The sequence below is a fragment of the Pseudochaenichthys georgianus genome, chromosome 6 (genome assembly GCF_902827115.2).
Source record: "Pseudochaenichthys georgianus chromosome 6, fPseGeo1.2, whole genome shotgun sequence".
Lineage (NCBI taxonomy): Eukaryota > Metazoa > Chordata > Actinopteri > Perciformes > Channichthyidae > Pseudochaenichthys > Pseudochaenichthys georgianus.
The window spans coordinates 40661651-40687229 of record NC_047508.1 but is presented as its reverse complement, the minus strand read 5'-3'; the positions used below and the strand labels follow the sequence as shown (position 1 = coordinate 40687229).

The window sequence follows — 25579 nt, the reverse complement described above, 5'->3', positions numbered from 1 at the left end:
TGGCTGACAGGTGCAAACACGCTGGAGCCATTAGGAGGAACACAATGCAGTTTCAAAAAGTGATGCAAAGAAAAACACATTGGCCATTCTTTTACTGTCTTTTTCATCTACTAATATATACAATTGGAAAGCTTAGTCTGTGACCAAACTTAATAAAATTACCCCTATTTTGGGGGCAAATACCTGCTAGGCTACTGTTTCCTTCTGTTGTTATTTGTTACATCTGTTCATAAATAAATATGAGGCCTATTCAACAATTTAGTTAAGTGGTGACAATTCTTCTTGTTGTATGTATGTTATTTAGTAGCACCATGTGTTATTATTATGTGTATGTTGTATTTCCCAGAGGACAACACGTTTAAACTGTATGGTCGTGGCATTTTATCGCACAATACGATTCTTGAAAAAATTATGATATTAGTATTAATTAAAATAAACTCACTAGTAAAGAAAAGTATCCCTACTGTATATATTAGAAATAAAGTCCTATGTGTAAACATAATTGTATTTCTCTGTTATAGAAAAAAAGACGTCTCTCTTGTCTGGGCTATATGGTGATTTAGCCTCACGGGGTGTGCGGGTGCATGTGCATGACGCGCACCACTTCGACCTTGACCAAATAAACCCTCTTGTTGTACGGGTTTAAATCCTAAATACATTACGTGAACCTTTACGAAAATTCCATACACAAATAAATTAGTATTGTGTCCAAGTGTATACATATCCATCGAGGGAAATCAGCGTTTATAAACAGTGGCACATTGCATTCATCCATGAGCCAGCCCCTTTCCGAGTAGTAGTGGACCGTACCAAGTGAACAACAGGGGTGTGCGAGAAAAGAAAAACCCTAATTCTACGTTAAATCTTAGATATTCTATAAAGAATAATACACAACAACATAAACACAGATTACAAAGCATATACGTTGAGATTTTTGTGTATGAAGATTGGGAAATCATTTTTTAATAGATGTTTTAAATTAGGACACCCCTCCATGCAGATGCCATGCGTCTGTCTGAAAGCTACAGAAGCGTCTGCTCGGGAGACAGAGGCAGCACATCGGCCTGACTGGTTTACATAGAAGTAAGTGATAATGCCTCCTCCGTGCATGTGCTCTCACAATTTCATTCCTTGAGACTCGTCAATTCAGAAAAGGACGACTGATATTCTACACTGGTGAGTAAAAAACAACAGCATCCTTAATTGGGCTTGATTATGATAAAGGCATTGCATGATGTTTGTGTCTGTGTGCGGTCTGTGTGCGGTGTGTGCGAGCGTGCGCGTGTGCGTGTGTGTGGGAGGCTGGCCAAGGTGCCAGTGCGCAGGATGTGGCGCTACTGAATGATGAAACACTTCATAAGGGTGTCATGAGGACTGGGCGGGTTGGAGGAAATTAATGTATTCAAAACACCCTTAATGGACAAATTGTGCCAGGGTATAACAACGAACGCATGGCACCAGTGTGACTTGTCGGGTGTTTTTCTATTATTATGATTCACTACTTCCTTTCTCCATCCGCATTTTTCTCATTGTGTGCATCCCTTACTGTAGGCCCGTTTATTGACAAATCATCCTGAGTCATGTGCACACAGGGCGGAAAAAAAGAAGCATGTTAATGAATTAATAATCCTTAGATGAACCCAACCACATCCTTATGTTGACATATACAAATGTGCGTTGGTGTATTCTACCACATCCTCCTATAATAACGGTTACTCAGCATCTTTACGCTGCTTTACGCTGCTGTGTTGCGTTCACTGGCTTGTGAAATGGCCTTATAGCCTCATACAAACCAAGCTAATCTGGAAGCGTTAAAGGAAATCTATTAATCACTTAATCCTATGCCTGTTGAAAGAATGTGGGGGGTTTGCATGTTGTATCGATGCAAGATGGTTTGCAATAATTCTGGGATATTTCGCCTCGGTGATGAATTTGTACGCAAAAATAAAATGCGTTAGCCTATATTGAAACACACTACGCCTTATGATGCTAACATTTAAAAAGGTGCACCTTAACCTGCATTTAGGTGCACCCTTTAATGTTTCCCAAGCTATTTATTGTGAACATCATAGCGGTGTGCTGTTGAATCTGATAAATGATGATAACCCCAGCTCCATGTTTCCGCCACCCTTTTTTTTTTTTTTGTGAAGCAACCCTCTGCTCACATGTCTGCTCACATTCCCATTTGTGTTTTGAAACGTGATACCCTTTCATATATGAAGGGATTTCCCCATGCCATCAAAACAGTGTTTGGGTCCGTATGCAAATCGGCCACTCCCTTCAATTATTCAGGTTGGTTGGAAACGTGATCCTGTCACCGTCCCGTCCACATATTGCTCCCTGCCGCGTTTTTTGTGTGTTGTAGAACAATGGCCTGTGATAAAAAAATGTTACCCATTCATTGCTGCCCCAGTCAGCCATGTGATCTCCATGTGAGAAATAACTCTGCTCCCGATAAAGCAATAATTTTCTGCATTGCATTTTTCCATGATGATAAGATAGTGTGGGATAAGTAGGCCTGCAGAGTAGAGTGTAACATGCCGAAAGATTTTCTATAAAAATACACAAAAGTACGATTAAAATGGGACTGAAACACTCTACGGTGTGGGTTGTTTAGTTAAATGACTGTATTTTTACATGAAGTCTATTTATGTCTTTTAGCAGGTGTTGGTTATACAAAGGTAGTTCAGGGTAAAACCAGTCAGACAGACACTTAAAGTAAATACACTAAACTCAAACAAAAATGCTGACACTCTTAGCAGCGAATCATCAAAGGTGTTTTCTCAGTGACAAAGCGCTGACTCGACTATGGGCTGTTTACTAACTGCGATTTCTCCTCCTCTCCTCGCAGACATCTGGTGATAATGACGAAATAAACCATCTTCTCATCACTCAACTTCCACAAACTGTCAAAAACAAACCACTTTTGCACAGTCAAAAAGTGACTTCTTCCCCAGACGCCTGCCCAGCCTGAAACTCAAAAGACGTTCCACCCCTCGCCCCTTGTTTGCTTTATCAAATGCCCAAAAACAGCAAGGCCGTCAAGAGAGCGCTTGACGACGATGTCACAGAGTCCGTCAAAGACCTGCTTTCCAACGAGGACGGCCGTGACGATACCTTCAAGAAGACCTCGCTGATCATCAACAACCATGAGGGGGAAGGGAAGGAGTGCGACGTGGAGGAAGGGGGGTCGGAGGGAGACGAGGAGGAGGAGGAGCGCCCGGCCTGGAACAGCAAGCTGCAGTACATCCTGGCCCAGGTGGGCTTCTCCGTAGGCCTGGGCAACGTCTGGAGGTTCCCCTACCTGTGCCAGAAGAACGGAGGGGGTGAGTCACCTGCATTCAGAGCATGGGAGATGTTGTAAATCAAGCAGTGTCTGCATGCGTTGTGTTTATGTTGTTGATGGATGAGACCCGAGCCAGCATACAGTCGAGGCGATCTCCGTTTATTGACTGACAATATACAACAAGTTAGTGTTAAATTAGTTACCCCTCACACTGGCTCCTCTCACGTTCACACAAGGGGCAGGAGAAAACGTGAGGGACACAATATGAAGGGGGGGAGTCCCCACACAAATAATCTTCTGGGTACAGTGACTACATCCTGGAGGTTCCGCCCACTGATTCTAGACCTCGCCAGGAACGTTCAAAACACAGAATTATTAAATACAAAACACAGAATTATTAAATACAAAACACAGAATTTGTGTGATTATACTAAATGATTTACAATAAATATGTAACACTAAACACCACTGCATATTTACTGTTACAACGACACCAATAATATGAGTGATGACTCGTTGAACAGCACATCTGGGCCTGCAAAACGATGGCAAAAAGTAACTTAACCCTCCTATAGTCGTCGTTCCCCCCCCCCCCCCCCTTACTTTGGTGTTCGCGGTCACATTTGACCGGTCCTGTTTTAACTGCTATTACATTCACACAAAAACCATTAATCACCACCACATTTCATTTAACACCCTTTGAAACTGAACATGTTGTATCAGACTGCTGGGACACAGGAAGCACTGCAGTGAATACACAAAGAACAGACACTGAACATGTACTGCGTGTGCCAGGTGTGATCCATGTGGGGGGATGGGCACATAAGAGCGGGACATGTGTCAAATTGTTCTGTGTGTGTGTGTGTGTGTGTGTGCGTGCGTGTGTGTGTGTGTGTGTGTGGTGTGTGTGTGTCTGTGTGCGTGTGTGTGTGTGTGTGTGTGTGTGTGTGTGTGTGTGTGTGTGTGTGTGTGTGTCTGTGTGCGTGTGTGTGTGTGTGTGTGTGTGTGTGTGTGTGTGTGTGTGTGGTGTGTGTGTGTGTGTGTGTGTGTGGTCTAGCATTACTATACTTGTGGGGACCTAAATCTGTTTACATAGTCACACGGGGACTGGCTTCCCTTATGGGGACAAAATGGAGGTCCCCAAGAGGGGAATCATTAATTTTAGGGTGAAGACTTGGTTAGATTTAGGATTAGGGTTAGGGTTAGGCATGTGTTGGTTCTGTTTAAGGTTAGGATAAGTCTCCAGGAAATGCATGTAAGTCAATGTAATGTCCCCTGAAGTGATGTATACATGGTGTGTATGTGTGTGCGTGTGTGATTTCCTTCTACGGCCTTTCTGCAATACCCGTTAGATTTAATCAAACAAAAAAGAAAGTTCCTGGAACTAGATTTCCTTACAATCAGATACCAGAAGTCCAGCCTTCCTCTTGTTGCATCTTGTATGTGGGTCCACATTGCATGCAGCACTTGTTATGTCACTATGTGTATACTATGAGGGCACGGTCCTTCAACACTTCAACATCTTTGCAATGTGAAAGTAAACGTCTAAAACAATGTTAAGAATTATAATTAAAAGGGAAGATTAGCCAATGTCCTCTAAGAACTCTAAATGTATCATCAGATTAGACTCTTTCTGGTTAATGCTCAATGGATAATTAGAATTGAAACGCTCCAAACAAAGCAGGTATTATAACAGATGTAAGTGTAGGATTTGAAGTGTGTGTAAGGAGGATGGAGACACAGAGTCCTTCCTATGTTGTACTCGCGTGTCAAAACCAGACTGCTCACTGACCTTCAGGGTCAACATGAGTCACATGACCATCTGTGTCTCTCCAACAGCCGTCAAACTAAATATATAAATCACTGCTGCAGGGAATCGTGTGAGCAGCTCTGGCTGTGGTCTGAGTGACATTCAACACGATCACAACACATCTCCTCAGACGACCTACTTGCCGCTTCCTACAGGGTTGTCGTTCTTCCATGAGGGTTAATACTGTTGGTATCTGCCGGTGATACGGTGCTACTCTTCCCACCTGGAGATGATGTGAAGCCATTGACTGTCTGATAAAGCCGATGATGAAACCGCGTCAGACAGGGTGCACAGACAGGGTGCAATCTCTAATCCATATCAAGTGTATGTGTCGTCATTAACATCGTTTACTGAACCTCAACCTCTTCCACTTTCTTCAATTCAAATATGTAAACAGACAAGAACAAAAGTCCTCAAAATGTCATTAGCACTGAAAGAAATCTAGACATAGTTAGCAACGGTCCATTCTCCTTAGCAACGGTCACGTTATGCTTAGCAGCGGCTTGTTAGCGAGTATTAATAACCTCGGAAATGTCCAAATGAACCAATCAGAAACAAGTATTCGACTAAGCAGTGTAATACATATATAAAGTTGTATTGGATGATATCTGGGTTGGCAGCTTGGTTTGTGTGTGTGTGTGTGTGTGTGTGTGTGTGTGTGTGTGTGTGTGTGTGTGTGTGTGTGTGTGTGTGTGTGTGTGTGTGTGTGTGTGTGTGTGGCCTAGCATTACTATACTTGTGGGGACCTAAATCTGTTTACATAGTCACGTGTGGGGACTCACCTCCCTTATGGGGACAGTGCGTGTGCGTGTGTGTGCGTGCGTGCGTGCGTGTGTGTGTGTGTGTGTGTGTGTGTGTGTGTGTGTGTGTGTGCGTGTGCGTGCGTGTGTGTGTGCATGCGTGTGTGTGTTACCATAAAGATCCTTTCATGTTTCAGGTCTGTTTTAAACAGCTCTGGTCGCCCCGCTGTTTCTAACTGTAATTAGATTAAGACAGAGACAGATCTGACAGGTGTCTCTATTAGCTTTCTCTACAATATATTTTATTTAATAACTGTGTGGCAAGTACAGTGCTGAAATAAAAAAAAAACATTATCAATTCATCCACCAATTATATTTACTTTATTATTTTCAAGTCTATAAAATGTCAGAATGTAGTAAAAAGTGACATATTCCAAATTATTTTAATACACTTTATAAAAGCACAACGGATCATTTTCGTGCAGAAATAGTTTTATTTAAATGTATTTTAAGCCCATTACGTATTGTCTTTCGACCAGACGCTGTCCAGAGCCGTATTTAAGGTTAATCTTGTGAATCATAACTCGTTGCTCAAACTACAGGTTTGTAAATCCGTCCACGCCCATTTAGCTATAAAATGTACAAAGAATGACGAGACAGAATGAACTAGATATTTACTGTAAGCGATCTATGAGGGAAGAGAAAAGGGAAACTATTTTAAGAACAGATGAAGTGCACTTTGATCAGGCTGTGTGCTTTCTTTGAAGGAGACGGTCCTGTGTTTAAAGACAATGGAGTTTTTGTTGTCATGCTGCCTGATGTTTGAAGCCTCTTCCCAGAATGAACTGTGTACTTGTGGATCCAGAATTAGACTTTTTAATATTAGAAACTACTTAAACACACACGCTTAAAACAATAGACACACATTTGCTTCCCTGTCTGTTACCACTCCCATTCAAACGCGATGTGGCGGACGAAGGGAAGGATGTGAATGAACGTCCGGCCGATGAAACAATAAACGCTGTTGAAGCGGGGATGAAACTAATCTTAAAAGTCAAGGAAGTGTTGATGCTGTCATCAGTGACTCATTACAGTACGTCGAGCAGACAGTCTCAATATTTAGTGTTGTGGTTCAGCCCGAGCCCCGGGGGGGAAGTCACCAAAGGGGATTTTTCAAACTTCAAAAAGTGTGAAAAAAAGTGTCTTGTTTTCCATCAGCGGCCATGACGTTTTGAAATGTTTCTAACAATGAAGCTAAACTATTAACAAAACAACTAGTTTTATAACATATTTCAATGTTTTTTAACTGTATTTAATGTATTCAAACTATTTGAAATTTCAAATAGTGAACAAAGCATGTAAAGCAGGGGTGTCAAACTCAAGGCCCGGGGGCCAAATCCGGCCCGCAACTTCATTTTCTGTGGCCCCACAAGAGCTTGCAAAGAATATAATATGTTTATTATACGGTTACAGGCCGCTTTACAGAAGCACATTGCCCATAAACTACATGTCCCACAATGCATCTCTCATTTGACTTTTTTCTCGGAATTTGACTTTTGTGATGATACCTTTTTTTCAAGATTTCACTTATTTATTTTAGTTTTTCCAGAATTTGGCTTTTCTTTTTAAATCATTTTGTGACATGCGCACTGAAGAGACTTGCAATTGTTTGCCCTAGACTTCTGCTTTCAGACGTAGTTAATTATGAAGTTATTACCCTATCCGATAATAAACCAATACAGAGGCAATAATGTAATATAATACATTATTTTATATATATTGAATATTTATATATTTATTCTTATATAGTCTTATATATAAAACTGGCCCTTTGAGTGCAACCATGATGCTAATGTGGCCCGAGTTGAAATTGAGTTTGACCCCCCTGATGTAAAGTAACACAGACTATGACAAGTTGCTCAAGCCAAAATCCTAAATCTGATGATGCAATCTTGTAGCACTTGGCATTTTTTGTTCCTTCAATTAAATATAAATAAAGCTTTTTGAAGCGCTTTAACTATTAGTTGATTGATCACTTACTTGGCTAACTAAAACATAAATCAGCAGGAGATTTGAGCCTGTTCACACCAGTTAAATGCAAAATAACAGGACAGGGAAAACCCCAACACCCATAATAGTACCTCTTTCACATAAGGTCACATGAAAGCCACATTTGGTGATGTGGTTTATTGGAGGACTTCCAGAAGTTTGCTTTCAAGAAGAGATCGTCTGGTTTTCCGTGTAGCTTTGAGATGATGCAACCGTGAGATGTCCGTGGTTTAGGGCATGGAAGCTGCACGGCACACACCGGAGCTCCGCGTGAGAAGGAGCAAACAAAAACCTTAGCATCATGCACACCTACAGTGCCCTTTATGCAAGAGGAACATCAAAGACCCATTATCTTAAAATCTGGTGCCTCTAAACACAAACCACCGGCCATTTTCTTCACAACAGACTTTTTGGTTCTGGTGTTTTCTTCCAGCCATCATGTGCCTGGCAGTGTCTCCGTCACAAGAGATGTGCCCCTCTGTGTTTTAAAGCACCGCACTATTACAGCCTGTCTTAATGTTAGTCATTCGCCCTGAAACCTTCATCCTGGAGAGGAATGCTTTCGTGGCAAAGCGCCTCGCAGTAATCCCACTCTCATTTAGGTAATTTCATACTACAGTATATTTCCTGGTTGGCAGAATGATTGGATTGCAGCACACACCAAGGCGCATGTATTAGGTGGAGAGACACACACACACGCAGCTCAACAGATGTGTGTAGTTGTATATGTTGGTCAGAGATAATGAGAAATATACTGTTAAAGAGGCTGCTGTGTGCTTGTGTGGGCTTTATGCGTCACATTCAGGGGCACATTAGGTCGCAGTTAAATTATAGGAGGCTGTCGTGTCAATATAGCATGTGGCAGATCAAGAGTGTGTGTGTGCGTGTGCGTGTGCGTGTGTGTGGGTGTGTTTCAGGAAATTCTGAAATGGTTTCTATTCACGGTTATCTGATGCAACTGTTTTCCAGCTTTGCACGTGCTTCATTTAAATACTCAATAGTTTCCTTTCTTTTTTCTACTGTTGAAATATATTTATTTATTTTTACTCAATTTTTAAGTTATGCGCAATGCCTTGTTGACATGCTGCTGTGACAGAACAATGTCCCAATGTGGGATCGATAAGGTAAATCTAAGGCAGCGGGTCCCAACCTTCTTCAACTCGGGGCCCCCTTAAGAATCTAAAAATGTTTCGTGGCCCACTTTCAACCATAAACAATTCGGAGGTTAAATAAAGTTCTGATTGGTCAATTCAGAACATGTGACACGTTGTGAATCCAGTATTAGAGACGCTGTCAAAGACTGTAATGGCCGTTGCTAAGGAGGATCAAGAAAGAGAAAGGAAAAGAGGTTCAAATAATGAATACATCTTAATAATAAAAATGTTTCCCCACGAATAATAATGTTTTGCTAATTATTTGGCGGCCCACTTGCAATGCCTTCAGGTTGGGAACCGCTGATCTAATGTAATCTAACTCTGTGTGTTGTCTCGGATTGACAGGAGCGTACCTGGTGCCGTACCTGATCCTTCTGATCCTGATCGGCATCCCGCTCTTCTTCCTGGAGCTGGCGGTGGGTCAGCGGATCCGCAGGGGCAGCATCGGGGTCTGGAACTACATCAGCCCTCGCCTGGGGGGCATCGGCTTCGCCAGCTGCATGGTGAGTGGAGCAGAGAAGTTCAAGTGAAGCAGAAGAAGGAAGGCTTGATACAGCTTTGTAGGACTAAGAATAGTCAATTAAGATCTGTAACTGCATTTGAAGTCATCAACCAATCACATTTATTTATAACCACAACCTTTCATAATGTAAATAAATAACACAGACGTAAACATTAATACACACGGCTCATATAAATTGGGTGCTTTATAAAATGTCAGAAAATTGTAATATGTTTTGGTTTCTAAAAGTCCAACTTGACAGCTTGGTGTTCAGAACAAAATTCAAACTTATTGATATAATATGAAGAATAAATAGTTGTCGATTATATGTCTGTCTATGAGTAATCAATACTTAGACTTAGCATTGCCTTTATGCTACTTTCATGAGTAAAATATAAGAAAAACGTTTTCATTCAATTATGTTTTCACAACATTTGAAAAATAAAGAATGCAAAACATAATAATAAATACAATTCTTGAAACATTTGGTCACTAAGAGGATTGGATATTTCATTTTTAGTTGATCATTGTTACTGTAACCTCAAACAACAAACGATGTGTCCCTGGGCAAGACACTAAAAATAAACGTCCTACCCCAATTCATAAATCTACAAAACAGGAAGTGGTATAATATAGTCAAGCGCTTTGAGCAACAGGAAAAGTCTAGATAAGATTTTAAAAAAGGAATAACAATAACAAAGAGAAAGAATACATGGCGATCATGTTTGGTAGCGCATGATAACTGTTTACCTCGAAAGTTAAACATGTCTATCCACTGTTTCTGGTTGTGTGTATCTGAAGCTAACTCCCTCCTGTTTCCTGTAGGTGTGCTTCTTCGTGGCTCTCTACTACAACGTCATCATCAGCTGGAGTCTCTTCTACTTCTCTCAGTCCTTCCAGCAGCCGCTGCCGTGGCACGAGTGTCCGCTGGTCAAGAACAAGACCATGACTTGTAAGACACAAACACACTTGTTAAAGCTGGGGTAGGTGGTTTAGTTTGGGGGTCATTTCTAAAAAATCCATAGTACGCCTTCAGTACATAGTAACTTTAGGTGGTTCCCCAGGGTGGGCAAAAAAAAACCATTATAACATAGTAACCTTTACGGGTACTAGTCATTTATTACAAACATCAACCATACGATTAATCTTACTTGTAGGCCTGAAAACCCTTTAAGATAATATGCTGTGATTTGAGTCTCTCGCTAGCAAAACTAAGGGCAAACGTTTCAAAGATGGAGAGAACATTTAGCTAACGTTAGCCTTTAGCTAGCCGCAGACGCAACCCTTTGGCTTGGTTAGCAGAAAGCGAAACTTTTAGCAAAATGTTTCCTCCTGAGCAACACTTCATATCTGTCTCCAGGGGCGCTCCTTGCGAACAGGCAAGGCAGGCAACTACTTGGGGCCCCGGACCAGAAGGGGGCCCCCAAAGAAGGTAGATTAAGAAGGTCCACCGCAACGACAACATGAAACACCCTTTAATTGACTGCAACGACATGTCGGGGAACCCCCTCAAGGCGGCTCCATGCATAGCGCGCCGTAAAATGCTGCTTCTGATCTGAAGTTGTGTTGCCTTGCTCCACTCCGGGGGGGGTTCGAGGGGCCCCCAGTGAATGCTTGCCTAGGGCCCGCACCGACTCTAGGATCGCCACTGTCTGTCTCCCTTCATGACTTTTCTTTGCTAATGCTGGAATGTTCTGAAACTGAAACATATTCCCTGGTTGAATCAGGGTTTCTGAAATAATGTGCACCAGATCTGCATTTATCTCTCTCTGAATTGACCTGTGATTTGCCAAAGTCGTCTGTCACAGGCTAGGTTTCCTATATTCTAAGGACAAATCCAAGATAAAGAAGTCTAGTTTCCCCTTAAACCACTTGAATTTCAAAATACTGAAAGGTTATTACGGTATATTAGCCCATTGACACTAAAAATAAACGTCCTACTCCAGCTTTAAGACTGATTGACTGATCAATTCACCATGAAATCAACCTGTAACTCCTATCCGAAGGCCTCAGTGCTTATCTTGTACCGTGTTGTCCTCAGATGTGGTGCCAGAGTGTGAAAAGAGCTCGGCCACCACGTACTACTGGTACCGCGAGGCCCTGAACATCTCCAACAACATCTCTGAGGGCGGAGGTCTGAACTGGAGGATGACTCTGTGCCTGCTGGCTGCCTGGACCATGGTCTGCCTCGCCATGATAAAGGGAATCCAGTCTTCTGGGAAGGTAAGGAGGATTAACTGCTCCGTTATAGTTTGGAGAAAATAGGTTTTAACGAGTAGGGGATGAGGCAGAAGAGGAGTAACTCTTTCTTAGGCAACATTAAGCTGTCTTTGGCTCTTGTGGGACTAATATAGGTATTCTGATTCTGAGTCAAACTAAATACTTCGACATTACACTTTAATATCGTAACAACATATTCATTACATTATGTCTATATGTGTTATTTTACAAGATATGCACCATGCTGTTAACCCTCTAGAGTTAAACTGGACTTAACTATTATTATTCCCTTTATTTATGTGGGGGGTTGGGTTGTCCGTAGGTGTTTGGATCAGGGGGTCACAGGTTCAAACCCCACTGCAGTCAGCATGTCGTTGTGTCCCTGGGCAAGACACTTCACCCCAAATTGCTTTGGATAAAAGCGTCTAACAAGTAACATGTAATGTAATGTATTTTGTGTTGAGTATAACCTTCAATTGGTAAATAAATGTATTTAGATTTATTCAATTTGTTGTATTTTAGCAACAAGCTGCAAAAAGGCAGAACTGAACACAACGAATAATCGTTATCGCGATACCTGACATTATCAAATATGTCCTTGTATCTTGCAGACATATAACCTAATCAAATATATTTAATTAATTAGTTACAGATTTTAAACTTGATCGTAAATCCCCTTTTTTCCTCATACTTTGCAGCCCTTACGACAACTCAAATATAGCTCTTGAGAAGTGAGACAGTAACAGAAACAAAAGGCCTTTTCTCGGAAAATCCTCCGACAAATAATTAGCACACTTTAAAGGTGGGGTAGGTAAGTTTGAGAAACCGGCTCGAGATCGCTAGAATTTGAAAATACACAACTGGAGAAAATCTGCCACTTCCTCACAGAGCCCCTCCTCCAACACACACGCACGCGCACATGACCAATGAGGGCACGAGATAAGTGTGTGCCCCGATAGAAGGCTGACAGGCAGGTAGGCCATCCAGTTGGTTGTACTTTTTACAGTATTACGGCTTCTACAGATGACGTTTTTTTATGGATTTTTTGTCAAAGCACTTCAGATATTCATTGCTATCGGGATGTTAAGAGCATTCCATGGAATATAACAAAAAGTGTATCTCGAGCCGGTTTCTGAAACTTACCTCCCCCACCTTTAAGCTAGAGGTTTACGGTGCGCCGTATTGACGCCTGGTCTAAAGACACTGCTGAGTGACTCCTGTAATGGGACTTGACAAATGTTTCCAAGGATCCAGCCTCAGATATGAGCCTGAGAGCTCGCGTGATCCGGTGTGTTATTTCTGACTAGGCTTAGCATAGCAAAGCTGACAGTAGTGTGACTAGCATCCCGGCTAAAGGTTTGGCGTTTGCTTTCAAACTCACCCCGCGCCTCTTCTCTTTTTACAGGCGATCCTTGTCATTCCACACTCTCTCGTATCATATGACCAGCTTTAGCCGGTGCACTTCCAAGGTTACAGTCAGGCTTGCACTAATTGGACAAACGGTCACACTATTTAATCTCCACAGAATGAGCTTTGATGGGGAAGTCATTTTATTTTGGTATTATCCCCACTTATTATCTCAAGTCTACGGGGTCAAAATTAATACCGTATACTTCAAATTTGTTGACAGCAGTAAGAGTAAAGTCCTGGTGAGTTTGAGTCAACTTAAGTCAATGAAATGAGTCTTTGTAACAGTGCCAAATCATGGGTAATTAACACCCAGCTCTGCAGCTCTGTAAAGCCGCGTTTAGGTCATTATTTACTGTAACACATTTACTGTAAGTCTCATGCATTCATCAACTGCTGCAGACAGCTGTTTCCCACTCAAAGGCTCCGATAGACCCACTGTAGAGACAGGAGAGACCCACTGTAGAGACAGGAGAGACGCAATGTAGAGACAGGAGAGACACAATGTACTGTAGAGACAGGAGAGACACAATGTGAGCGACCAGCTGGTTGAAACTAGCAACAACTAGCAGATAAAGAACCAGGCGTTTTTCACAGGAGTAGGTGGAGACCAAAATCCAGAAATACTGCTACAGTACAAATGGGACATCTTTAAAGGTGGGGTAGGTACGTTTCAGAAACCGGCTCGAGATACACTTTTTGTTATATTCCATGGAATGCTCTTAACATACCGATAGCAATGAATATCTGAAGTGCTTTGACAAAAAATCCATAAAAAAATGTCATCTGTAGAAGCCGTGATACTGTAAAAAGTACAACCGATCGGATGGCCTACCTGTCTGTCAGCCTTCCATCGGGGCACAAACTCATCTCGTGCCCTCATTGGTCATGTGCGCGTTCGTGTGTGTTGGGGGAGGGGCTCTGTGAGGAAGTGGCAGATTTTCTCCGGTTGTGTATTTTCAAATTCAAGCGATCTCGAGCCGGTTTCTCAAACCTACCTACCCCACCTTTAATGAGGTTATAAATAAAGAAGGAAGTCGGGTAATTTTTTCATAGACTTCTATACAATCGAGAACAAATTCACCAGTACCCATGGACACCGCGGTTGATCGTAATTAAGTACATTTATTCAAGTAAAGTACAATTCTTAGGTACTTGCAAATGTTCATGTTATGCTACTTTATACTTCTATCACACTACATTTGATAAGGCAATATTATATGTTAACTATAATACATTTGTCTAAAAGCTTTATAGATTTAGATTACTAGCTGATACGAAATATAGATAGATAGAAGGGGAGGGATGAACCCAGAGCACACAGCACACACAGTGACATGTGTTCTCTGCTTTGAACCCATCCTAGCATCAGGAGCAGTGGGCAGCTATTGTACAGCACCCGGGTAGCAATGGGAGTGGGGGGGTGTCCGGTGCCTTGCTCAAGGGCACCACGGCAGGGCAGGAGGGGAACTGGGACCTCTCCAAGTAGCAGTCCACACTCCATATTTTAGGTCTGGTCGGGGACTTGAACCGGCGACCCTACGGCTCACGGTCCAGTGTGTATCAGTCCGGCAGTGGCTACTGACTGAGCCACTGCCGGACTTTTACACACTTACAAATAAAAATGTACATATATTTATTGATAGAAATATCCAGCGACGTACAATGTCATTAAAATGAACTCCATCTTTACCAGCTGTGATAGACATTAATGGAACAACTGGATTTGTGATCCATTATGCTGAAGAAGTACGTTTACTTTTAGTACTCAAGAGTATTTCATTGCCAATACTTTTGTACTTTTACTTAAGTAAGATTTTGAATGGAGAACTGTCACTTGTAACAGGGTATTTTTACTATTTACTATTAAGTATTAGTTTACTTAAGTATATACTTCCTGCACTTCTTTCCCCACAGGCTGGATATTAGAAAGACTGCAGGTTAAGGGCACTCTCGCATTGGCTTCACTTTTTAAAATCAGAGTTTAAGCCCCGTGTATCCGCCAGCTTGTTTTAACATGTTCTTGCTTTAAGGATCTGGTCGTCAGGTTATTGAACATCGGGTCAAAGCTAAATGAGTTTCCCACCTTGAAGCCAAACATTGTCCTTACCTCAGGTCTTATCCTTACAGCTGTCTGTACTGAGCGCAGCGACTTTTGAAACGCATTCACCACAACAGCCTCAGACTAAATAACAAGAGTCGCTTTAATCTCAATCTGACGCTTGAGGGGTTTTATTAGCATACAGGATGTTCAGTTCCTGCCATTATTCAAATCAGTAGTGGAAGAAGAACTCAGATTTTACACTTGAGTGAAGTAGTGATATTAAATCGTAAAAAGACTATTACATGTTAAAGCCCAGCATTAGTAAATTGTACTAAAGTAAAAGTACATGGTATCAATATATACTTAAGTACCAACAGTAAAAGTACTAGTAATGGCTAATTTCAGAATCGTTAATATTACATTAGTAGATTTTGATTATTGATGCATTGGCAGGCGGCAGGGCGACTGTGGCTGCGAGGGAGTGCGGTTGTCTTTCAACCAGAAGGTTGTGGGTTCGATCCCAGCCCGTGCAGCCAACATGTCGATGTATCCTTGGGCAAGATACTTAACCCTGAGTTGCTCCCGATGGCCAACGGTGTTAGAATATGTGTGAGTGTTAGGTCCTAGAGTAAGGTAAACTGCTCTGTGTGAATGGGTGTGAACGGGTGAATGACATGTAGTATGTAAAGCGCTTTGAGGGGTCTCAAAGACTGGATAAAGCTATTTAAGTACAGTCCATTTCCCATTAATGGTAAAGGTGGAGCTTATTTAAATGACATTGCATACTGCTGCTGGGTTTTAACCTATAATAACATGTACATTTCTTGGTGATTCACATTTTGTATTAGCTGATTCAATGAATCTGTAAAGTAACTTAGATACATGTAGTGGAGTAAAAAGTACGTAGAAATTAAACAAAAACGTATATGTACTTCATTACATGTTACCACTGTGTCCAGCGGGTGACGGTTGAAAAAAAAAAGGATGTTCAATTGTATAGAAGTCTATGAGGAAATGTTTTTACTTCTCAGTTGATGTATCATCTCAGTAAAGATTCCCCTTTTGTAGCAATGTTTCTGGCTAAGTACAAGTACCTCAGACAAGTTCAATTCCTTTATGAAATGTCCTTTTTCTTTCAACCACCCCTGCTAAACATATATGCATCTATGTTATGAAGACGAAATGACCCCCTTGTTTTTTGTAAATCGCCCAAAAAAGCCACCCAAGCAACTGGTTAATTGTACAGTTGGAGCCAGATGGTGTTGCTCAAACTACCTGGTGTGTCTGGATGGCCTTTTGAGTTGGCGCGAGAAGAAATGGCCGTGAACTTTCCCTCAAAGGGGCCAGCTCCGAGTGTCTTTGAAGTGCCGTACAAAAGAATATTAATGCTCTCTCTCTACACCCGTGCTCACAAAAGCCCTTTTCCAAGAAATATCCCTACCACCATCTGCATTTCATTCGCGTGTGTGTGGGTGGGCGTGAAAGGGATCGGGACGTTTTGGTTTCCATGGTTTTACGCGCTCTTTTGGCTTGATTGTCAAGAGTGTGGCCAAAAAAAAAAGGGGTAGGGCGGGTGGATAATGGCTTATGATGGGGGAGAGAAGAGGGGTGGTCGTAGATTTGGTAAAATAGACGTGATGTTCATTAGGAGTATTTGAAAGTTGCTGAACACCATGTAAAGTAACATTATTTAGTTAATTAAATTATGTAAAATAGCCTTTAGATTCCTGACACATGTGAAGACAATTACCCCTTATGGGAAAACCTATCTTTTATTATCAGTTTATGACGATATCAGTGCAATTATTAGAACATGATCATTTCAATAAGCACATGCTATCTGCCCTGACACAGCACCTTTCAAAATAAAGTTTTTTTTTTATAGAAGATAATGCTGAGTTTGCAGATATTTGTCTATCGCACCAAAAAGTGCCTGTTTGGCTTTGTGCTGACCAAGGCCAAGAATGTGTTCTTCAACAAAAGCACAAAGTGGGAGGTTTAATCAGTGAAGGACTGACAAGAGCTGCAGGTGTGGAAAGATAAAAAATGTAAGAAATGTATTGCAACTATGACATTTGACTTTATTTTTAGGGATATAGTCCAGCAGAGATTTAGCCTTTGCAGACCATTTACATGCACACAAACCTATATAACACACTACAGGAAAGGGAACACCCCCAAAGGCATTATTGGGCCTCTTTACTGGTACCAAAATATGTCTCAGCTTTACAAACCCATTACACAACAATTAAAGGTAGGCTAGGCAAGGCTAGGCTAGGCTAGGCAAGGCAAGGCTAGGCTAGGCTAGGCAAGGCAAGGCAAGTTTATTTATATAGCACCTTTCAACACAAGGCAATTCAAAGCGCTTTACAAAAAATGAAAGACATTAAGAAAATAAGGTACGGTAGGTAATTCACTTCCGAAACACTTTTTGTTATATTCCATGGAATGCTCTTAACATCCCGATAGCAATGAATACATTAAATGCTTTGACAATAAATACATAAAAAAACGTCATCTAAGGAAGCCGTAGCGCTGTAAAAAGCACGACCAATCAGCCGTGTAGCCCGGCTAAAATAACTGGATGGCCTACCTGCCTGTCAGCCTTCCATCTCTTGCACAAACTTATCTCGTGCCCTCATTGGTCATGTGCGTGTGTGTTGGAGGAGGGACTCTGTGAGGAAGTCTGAAGGAAGGGGCAGATTGTTTTCGGCTGCGTACTTTCAAATTCTAGCGCACTCGAGCTGGTTTCTCCATTCTTACCTACCCCACCTTTAACATATAAAAAACTTTATATATATGTGGTTAAGAAAAAAACCTTTCCTAAAGAAGGGAGAACATTACTGTCACTTGAAAATCTGTAGTACAATGTTGTATGGGACCCGTTTATATTTAAATAAAACGTTGCATTGCCAAAGATCAAATATATAAGTCTGAGTTAACCAAACTACTTCACGTTAAGGACAATCAGAAATACGTTGGTCTGTCTCCAAGCATTGAGAGAAAGTCATTTACCTTCACTGTCCTTGAACCTTCAAACATATAGTGAATCCTGCTTGAGGGTGAATGATCCCTTCCCTTTAAAGACGAGACATTACACACTCTTTGCCAGAATCACTTACTGTGCTTAACCCCAAACCATCCTACGATGACTGCATCCCCCCCACACACGCCTCTGCCCATCCTGTGAGCCGACGTCTCACAAAGCAGAGTCTGAGTCAGACCTCTTAGGATTTAAGTGCCACTGCCACCTAGTCTTTATAGAAAAGGAGAGAAAAGAAGAGAGACGCCCACTGTCTACAGTAAATAGCACGATAATTGGATACAAAGCTTTCCTGCTGATATTGATAACATACTGTAGCTTTCATGGTACAACAAGTCGTCTCTTCTTCAAGATGTCACTCATAAAGATACACAAAATGAAAGTTGAAATGTGTGTCAAAGTCCCCCACCTAGAAAATGTTATTTTGACCAGGAACAAAATGCCATCCACGTTCGACAGAACTGCTCAGTGTTAACTCTCATTTCATGTTCCTGCCAAATGATCATAATCACGCTGCATAGATAGTTAGATAGTAAGATCACACTACATGTATTTTAGTATTTCTCTAAAAAGACACGGTCTGATAAGTGTTTTTCTGACAGGAACTGAACAGCAGCTGTCATCGAATCACCGATAGGTTTTACTCAGTGACCTAGAAAACCATGACAATTGGCAAGAGACAATGTACATCTAAAGTAGTCTAATCTGGATTATCTGATTTATCATTATTATTATTTAGGTCATTGGCATCTAAAAGCATCTTATTTTGATTTTGATTATGATCATCAAACATTTTGTCGTTATTCAGGGTGTCCGCGGGGTCTTAAAAAGTATTAAAAGTTGATAAATCAAGTTAGCGACGATGAAGGCTATTAAAAAGTATTAAACGGCATTTTCCAAGGTCTTACATTTTGTAGCTTGTTGTCAATAAGTATATAAATGGTCCAAAGAGGTTGTATTCTACAGTCTGCCTGAATGTAGTCATGGCGTAGGTGTGTCGTGTGATTCTGTGGAGTTTATTGATGGCATCCCGTTGGATTTGACGTCATCTGAACAGGACATCGCACGCTCACTGCTCGATAGCACGAAGGTCCGTTTACGCCGGTTGCTAAGCAACATCGTTATGGGGAAATGCAAGTCTGCGTCCAAATGGTTGGAAGATAGGGAGGAAGGACAATCAATACTGTATATAGTCAATGTGAGGTAAAGTGTGTCGCCAAGGTAACCGGTTAGAACTCAAAGTGGCGATGAGGTCTTAAAATTTATGGAAAGGGTCTTAAAAAAGGTCTTAAAGGATTTTACATTTGACTTCAGGATTCCTGCGTATACCCTGTTATTGCTAAGTGGTTCACCGCTGCTGTTTCTTTTGACGGTATCATGCCTTCAATGCCTACATGTTGTGCCAAACGATATACTGTATGTATGTAGACCGAACTAATGTAACTACAGGCTGACTGGTATAGTTGGATGCTTTTAACAGGAGTTTTTATTTAACTTACAGGTGATGTACTTCAGCTCTTTGTTCCCGTACGTGGTGCTGATCTGCTTCCTGGTGCGGGCTCTGCTCCTGAAGGGCTCCATCGACGGGATCCGACACATGTTCACACCCAAGGTAACACACCTTAAAGTCAGGGTTTCTCCTCACTGTAATCGTACAAATGAGAAAAAGTCTTAAAATGCCATTTACTTAATGTCTTTCGTTTTTTGTAAAGCACTTTGAATTGCCTTGTGTTGAAAGGGGCTATATAAATAAACTTGCCTTGCCTTATGAATCCAATCTCTCTAAGCTCAAAGTAAACATCAGATACAGCATAACAGCCAACCTACACATCATCAAATCAGTATTTTGTATTCGGAAATTCTGAATTGCTTCCATCGTCAATTAAAATTAGATATGTCAGGAAATAGGATTAATAAATCTTAAGTCAATAAGTTAAGTCTGACCAAGAGTCTCAAAACAAAACTCGATGTTAAACAGGAATAACTGATGTCCCTACCAAGGAACATTGAACCTAATGGAGGGATATCTTGACATCACAAACATTTTCAGTCTCAATGAATTGCTTTGTCTATAAGATGTCAGAAAGGCCAATTATATTTTGCCAGAGAACAAGAAAGTGTCTGTATTTAACCAGTGGTGCGGATTTTGCACTAATTAGCACAAAGAAAAGCATCAAATCAAACATCTTGGAATCAGGAGAAGTGTGTTAACAACGCTTGAACAATGACTAAAATAATAGTCAAATTAGATAACCAATCCTTTAATCGTCTCGTCTTTTTAAAATGAAGAAACACTTAAATCATAACTTATACTTAATACCTCCAATTTGTCAGGAATGAACATTTAACTATTTTTCAAGCAGCCTCTGTTGAACTCAATTGACTGAAAAAAGAAAAAAGGTTTCTGAACTAAAAAACGAAATCTGCCCGGTGATTGGCCGGCTCTTTTTGGCCACTGGCATCTCAGGCTGTGGAATCATGTCACCATGGCAACAGGAGTTACTAAGGCTTTATGTAACCAACCAGCCTGAAAACGCTGGCTCACAGCAGACGGTCTCCGGTGTCTGCTCCGTGTCCTCGGCTGACACCGAAATACTCCAATCAACCACTCGTTCTGCTGCCGCCATTCTGCGAGACCCGGCAGACATCAAAGTGTTTCTGCTCTCTATGGGAACAGAGTCAGGGCTTTTGTTACAGAGAAGGACAAACGTGGGAACTGTCAACATGCCAGCTGTCATTTGGCAAGATGGTGAATGGTGCAGTCCGCAAAAAACAAACAGAAATAGTGTGTGTTAGTTTTATAGAAAAATCGGTATGATGGTGATAGAGGACTGTGGATGGATACGTGTGGCGCAGTGGATAGAGCCTTGGTGTTGGGGTCAGGGGGTCACAGGTTCAAACCCCACTGCAGTCAGCATGTCGTTGTGTCCCTTAGACACTTCACCCCAAATTACCCCCTGTATGTAAGTCGCTTTGGATAAAAGCGTCTAACATGTAATCAAGATTCAAGATATTTATCGTCATATGCGCAGTAAACAGACAGTTACAATTAAAATCTTACTTTGCTAGTCCACCCTACGCAAGTAAAATACAGGAATATCAAAATAAATAAATACTTTTGGCACACGGCAACAGCAGCATAAAAGGGCACATAAGTAGCAGCAGTTTAAAAGATATTTAAATAGTATATAAATAGTTGTATTGCACATGGTTCACAGTGTATACAATATTGCACGGCAGACAACAAGTGCACTATGCATTGTTAAAGTAGGTAGTGCAAATGGTGAGTGTCAGTGTGTCTGTGTAGCACTCACAGTTCAATCAGTGTGTGTGTGTGTGTGTGTGTGTGTGTGTGTGTGTGTGTGTGTGTGTGTGTGTGTGTGTGTGTGTGTGTGTGTGTGTGTGTGTGTGTGTGTGTGTGTGTGTGTGTGTGTGTGTGTGTGTGTGTGTTTGTGTGGGGGGTTGCATTTTCATCAGCCTGACAGCCTGTGGGTAGAAACTAGGGATGTAACGATACCAAAAACTCACAGTACGATAATATCTTGATAAAAAGTCCACGGTACGATATTTATCGAGATATTGAAAAATAAAGGAAAAAATGTGAATTTTCTTTTTAAATAATTTTTTTTTTAAATGTCTTTATTAAATAATAAATCTGACTTGTACAGCATTTTAGTAGGATAGTAGTATTTTAAAGTGTCAACAATATAATAATCAGACCCTGCAATAGAATGAATCAAGTTTCACTTTAGTTTTTCAAGTAACTAACTCTCTCACTCAGCGTCATCAAGGTTATCTTTTAGGAATATGAGCACGTCCACATTTCCAGGTAGAAGCTGGGATGTTTGGGCATTTACAAAATCCCCTGCTGTGGAAAAAACTCTCTTGCTTGGTACTGATGTTGCTGGGACAGAGAGATATGCTTTGGGCAGTGGGTAAAACTGTGCATTGTCTCTCCACAGCTCAAAAACAATACAGTTTTTGCCAAGAAGGTGAGGCTTATTGACAGAGATATAAATATCCTGTTGGTACTTGTCAATGTCTCTAGGTATGTACATGTAGCCCTGTAAATACGATGTGTTATCTGTTGTTTTATGTTCATGGTGTAATCTACTTGCTGCCATGTTGGACAGGTCTCCCTTGAAAAAGAGATCGATGATCTGGTTAAATAAAGGTTTAAAAAATATATATATATAAAAAAAAAAAAAATACGGTACATTGTGTCAGTCTCACGACAATATTGAGACATCTGTTTACCGCGGTATCGCGATATTCGATATATCGTTACATCCCTAGTAGAAACTGTTTGTCAGTCTCGTGGTACTGGATTTCAGACTCCTGTAGCGCCTGCCGTCTGTGCTGGGGGTGTGTACTGTCCCTGATGATGGTGTGTACTGTCCCTGATGATGGTGTGTGCTGTCCCTGATGATGGTGTGTACTGTCCCTGATGATGGTGTGTACTGTCCCTGATGATGGTGTGTGCTCTCCTGATGACCCTGGTGGTGTAAATGTCCTGAAGTGAGGGGAAGGCTGCTCCTGAGATGTACTGTGCAGTTTTTATCACACGCTGGAGTGCCTTCCGGTCCTGGGCAGTGCTTAAATCAACTCACATGAAGATAATTGGTATCACATGTAAACCGTTAACATTATTGTCATCCAACTGGTGAAAATCACATAAGAACATACATAAAGCTTATTGCAACGATTTTTTAAACGTATGCCAAATAACCCCCACCTTATCTCAAACAAAACATCAGAGCTCGCATAAATCCAGCCATCACTACCCAACTGCCATAATACACAACATGTATTGAATATATCTATATATTCAGCTGCAATTATGAACTCTTTACAATTTTAAGATTAGAAATTAGCATTCATATTTCATAGAGCTCAAGATTTCATAGAGTCTGAAACCAGAAAATATTGAATTCACAAATATTTGAAAGAGGAAAATCAACTCAAATTGTAGCGGCAATAACTCCCTATGAGTTAGCCGCTGAGAGGCTAACATGTGCTCTTTGCTGTGACGCGTTCCATGCAGGAGTCATTTGTAGTCCATGCACAGAGCTCAGTGTGCGGAGTTTAAATCTATCAAGTCATATTACAGGATAAAGGAAATACAGTTTAAACTGCTGTATGCAGAGAAGACGCCGACGTGTCGCACTTATCATTCATATCACATTCAATCAGATCATCGATCATATAATATCATAATATATCTCCTTATCTGAGTCAGCTGAGCCGTATCTGGCCGTGCAACACTCACAGTGTCACATACTGTATGCAGAAGTATTATTTTAAGCAACACATTATTGACAAAACACTCAACTCAAATGTAATTAAAGTCAGATCCACTCGTGTCTTAGACGGGGCAGTGATATCATAAAACTGTTACGCTTTCAAACACTCGGTAGTTTATTTATTTTGTAACCAGTTGTTCTGTATTCACCTTGAGGTGGCTTGTATCCTGGATTATTATGTTTAAGTCATGGATGACTAATATTAGACAAATATGAACTTTAAAGTTCATATTTGTCTAATATTAGTTTACTTTTCATTAATGAAGTATGACGCTGCGCTGTCAGTACACTTGTCCCTGTTTGTGATTGGTCAAATGTTGCTAACCCCACCCCTTTCACGTGAACGCGCTCTCAGCTGGTGAGAGAAGCCCTGGCTTGATTTACCGAGTTGATATTAACCAGCGTCGAGATCTCGTTTGTTAGGGTTAGTTTAGATAACTCAAACATATCCAGGGTTTGAACTGGCTTCGTAGTGCAGGGCACAGGTGGCTGCATAGCGTGCTAATGTCAAAGACACAGACATTATACATTATATTTTTATTTTACCAGGATGCAGACACAAATATTTGGGAAGGCTTAGCCTTCCCTAGCCTACAGCACCCGCCGCCCCTGAGTCCATGGTGTTTAATAAAGACGAAAACAAACAATATACAACTCCAGACCACATGGTCAATCAGAGCGCCATTCACCCTCTTCCTACAGTACATGTATCCTCCAAACCGGCATCCAACAGGTGACTAAATACCAATAAACCACACCCCCGTGACCATTGCCGGAAGTGATAAACAATAAGAATTAAATGTGATGCAAATAGAAATGAAGATAATAATAATAGAAGTAATAAGTAATGGCAAAACAAGCATTATGGCTCCTACATTCAGACCCCTAATTATTATATAACAATTTATAATAATTATTCAAAACCAATTACAATAAAGCACTGTATATTCTAATGATATGCAGATCCTCATGTTTTAAATCCAGTATTCATATATCAGTATACAAGCAATCGAGTCTGCTGTGTGTAGTATTGTGAGTGCAGGGGGCACACATAGTCACTGTATGCAGGGGGCAAGGAGCAAGGTGAACAATGGAAAATTATTTAGACATGGCAAAAGTTTCTCTGCCTCATGAAAAAGGCGTACTTGGCTGAGGGGTCTGTTCAGAAAGCCACTATTTGTCTTCATCTGAATCACAGGTACAAGTCCTTTTTCCTTTTTCACAGCAAAGAGCACATGTTAGCCTCTCAGCGGCTAACGCATAGGGAGTTATTGCCGCGACACAAATGAATGACCACTTACTTCCTTTTTCTCATGTGAACATGACTAACTTGTAAATGCGAATATAACTTCTAAAATGTATTGTCAATTCCAGTCATTCATGTTTTGGACTGCTTTTACCCTCAAAATATACACCTTTATTAAAAAATATAGCTGTTCTCCTAAGCTAAGTGCACTGTGTCACTTTGTGTCTTCAGCTGGAGATCATGTTGGAGCCCAAAGTGTGGCGCGAGGCGGCCACACAGGTCTTCTTCGCTCTGGGCCTCGGCTTCGGAGGCGTCATCGCCTTTTCCAGCTACAACAAGCGGGACAACAACTGCCACTTCGACGCCGTCTTGGTGTCTTTTATCAACTTCTTCACCTCCGTGCTGGCCACCCTGGTGGTTTTTGCCGTGCTGGGCTTTAAAGCCAACATAATGAACGGCAAATGCATCTCACTGTGAGTAGCAGCAGCTTCCTCTCACATTCAGATATGTATAGACAACTGCCTTTACTGCAGACCATCACAGAGCAGATCTAGGGGTAAAGGCGTGCATGTTACTCAGACTAAAAGCGGCTTTGTGGTTATTGTATTCTTGACATTTGAAATAGCAGAAAAGGAAACAGTTTGGGGAAATAGTTTTAGAAGAAAAGGCCCCTACCATATTTAGTTTGAATATATGTAGACTTTTAAACAACTTTACAGTCCCTGAACATGTTTTCTCTGAACCATTTTTAAACTATATTTGAACCATTTTCTAA

The 25579-nt window shown here is 41.1% G+C and overlaps 1 protein-coding gene across 1 annotated transcript in view; it reads left to right on the top strand.

Moving 5' to 3' along the window:
• The first annotated feature begins 1059 nt into the window (after positions 1-1059).
• slc6a15 (solute carrier family 6 member 15) overlaps positions 1060-25579 on the top strand; it is a 35181-nt gene continuing 10661 nt past the window's right edge. The window contains exons 1-7 of the mRNA XM_034085446.2: positions 1060-1176; positions 2852-3326; positions 9385-9542; positions 10367-10493; positions 11583-11764; positions 19757-19867; positions 25036-25277. Of these exons, the coding sequence (XP_033941337.1) occupies positions 3020-3326; positions 9385-9542; positions 10367-10493; positions 11583-11764; positions 19757-19867; positions 25036-25277 (1127 nt within the window). The 5' untranslated portion in view covers positions 1060-1176; positions 2852-3019. The remainder of the gene's footprint in view (positions 1177-2851; positions 3327-9384; positions 9543-10366; positions 10494-11582; positions 11765-19756; positions 19868-25035; positions 25278-25579) is intronic.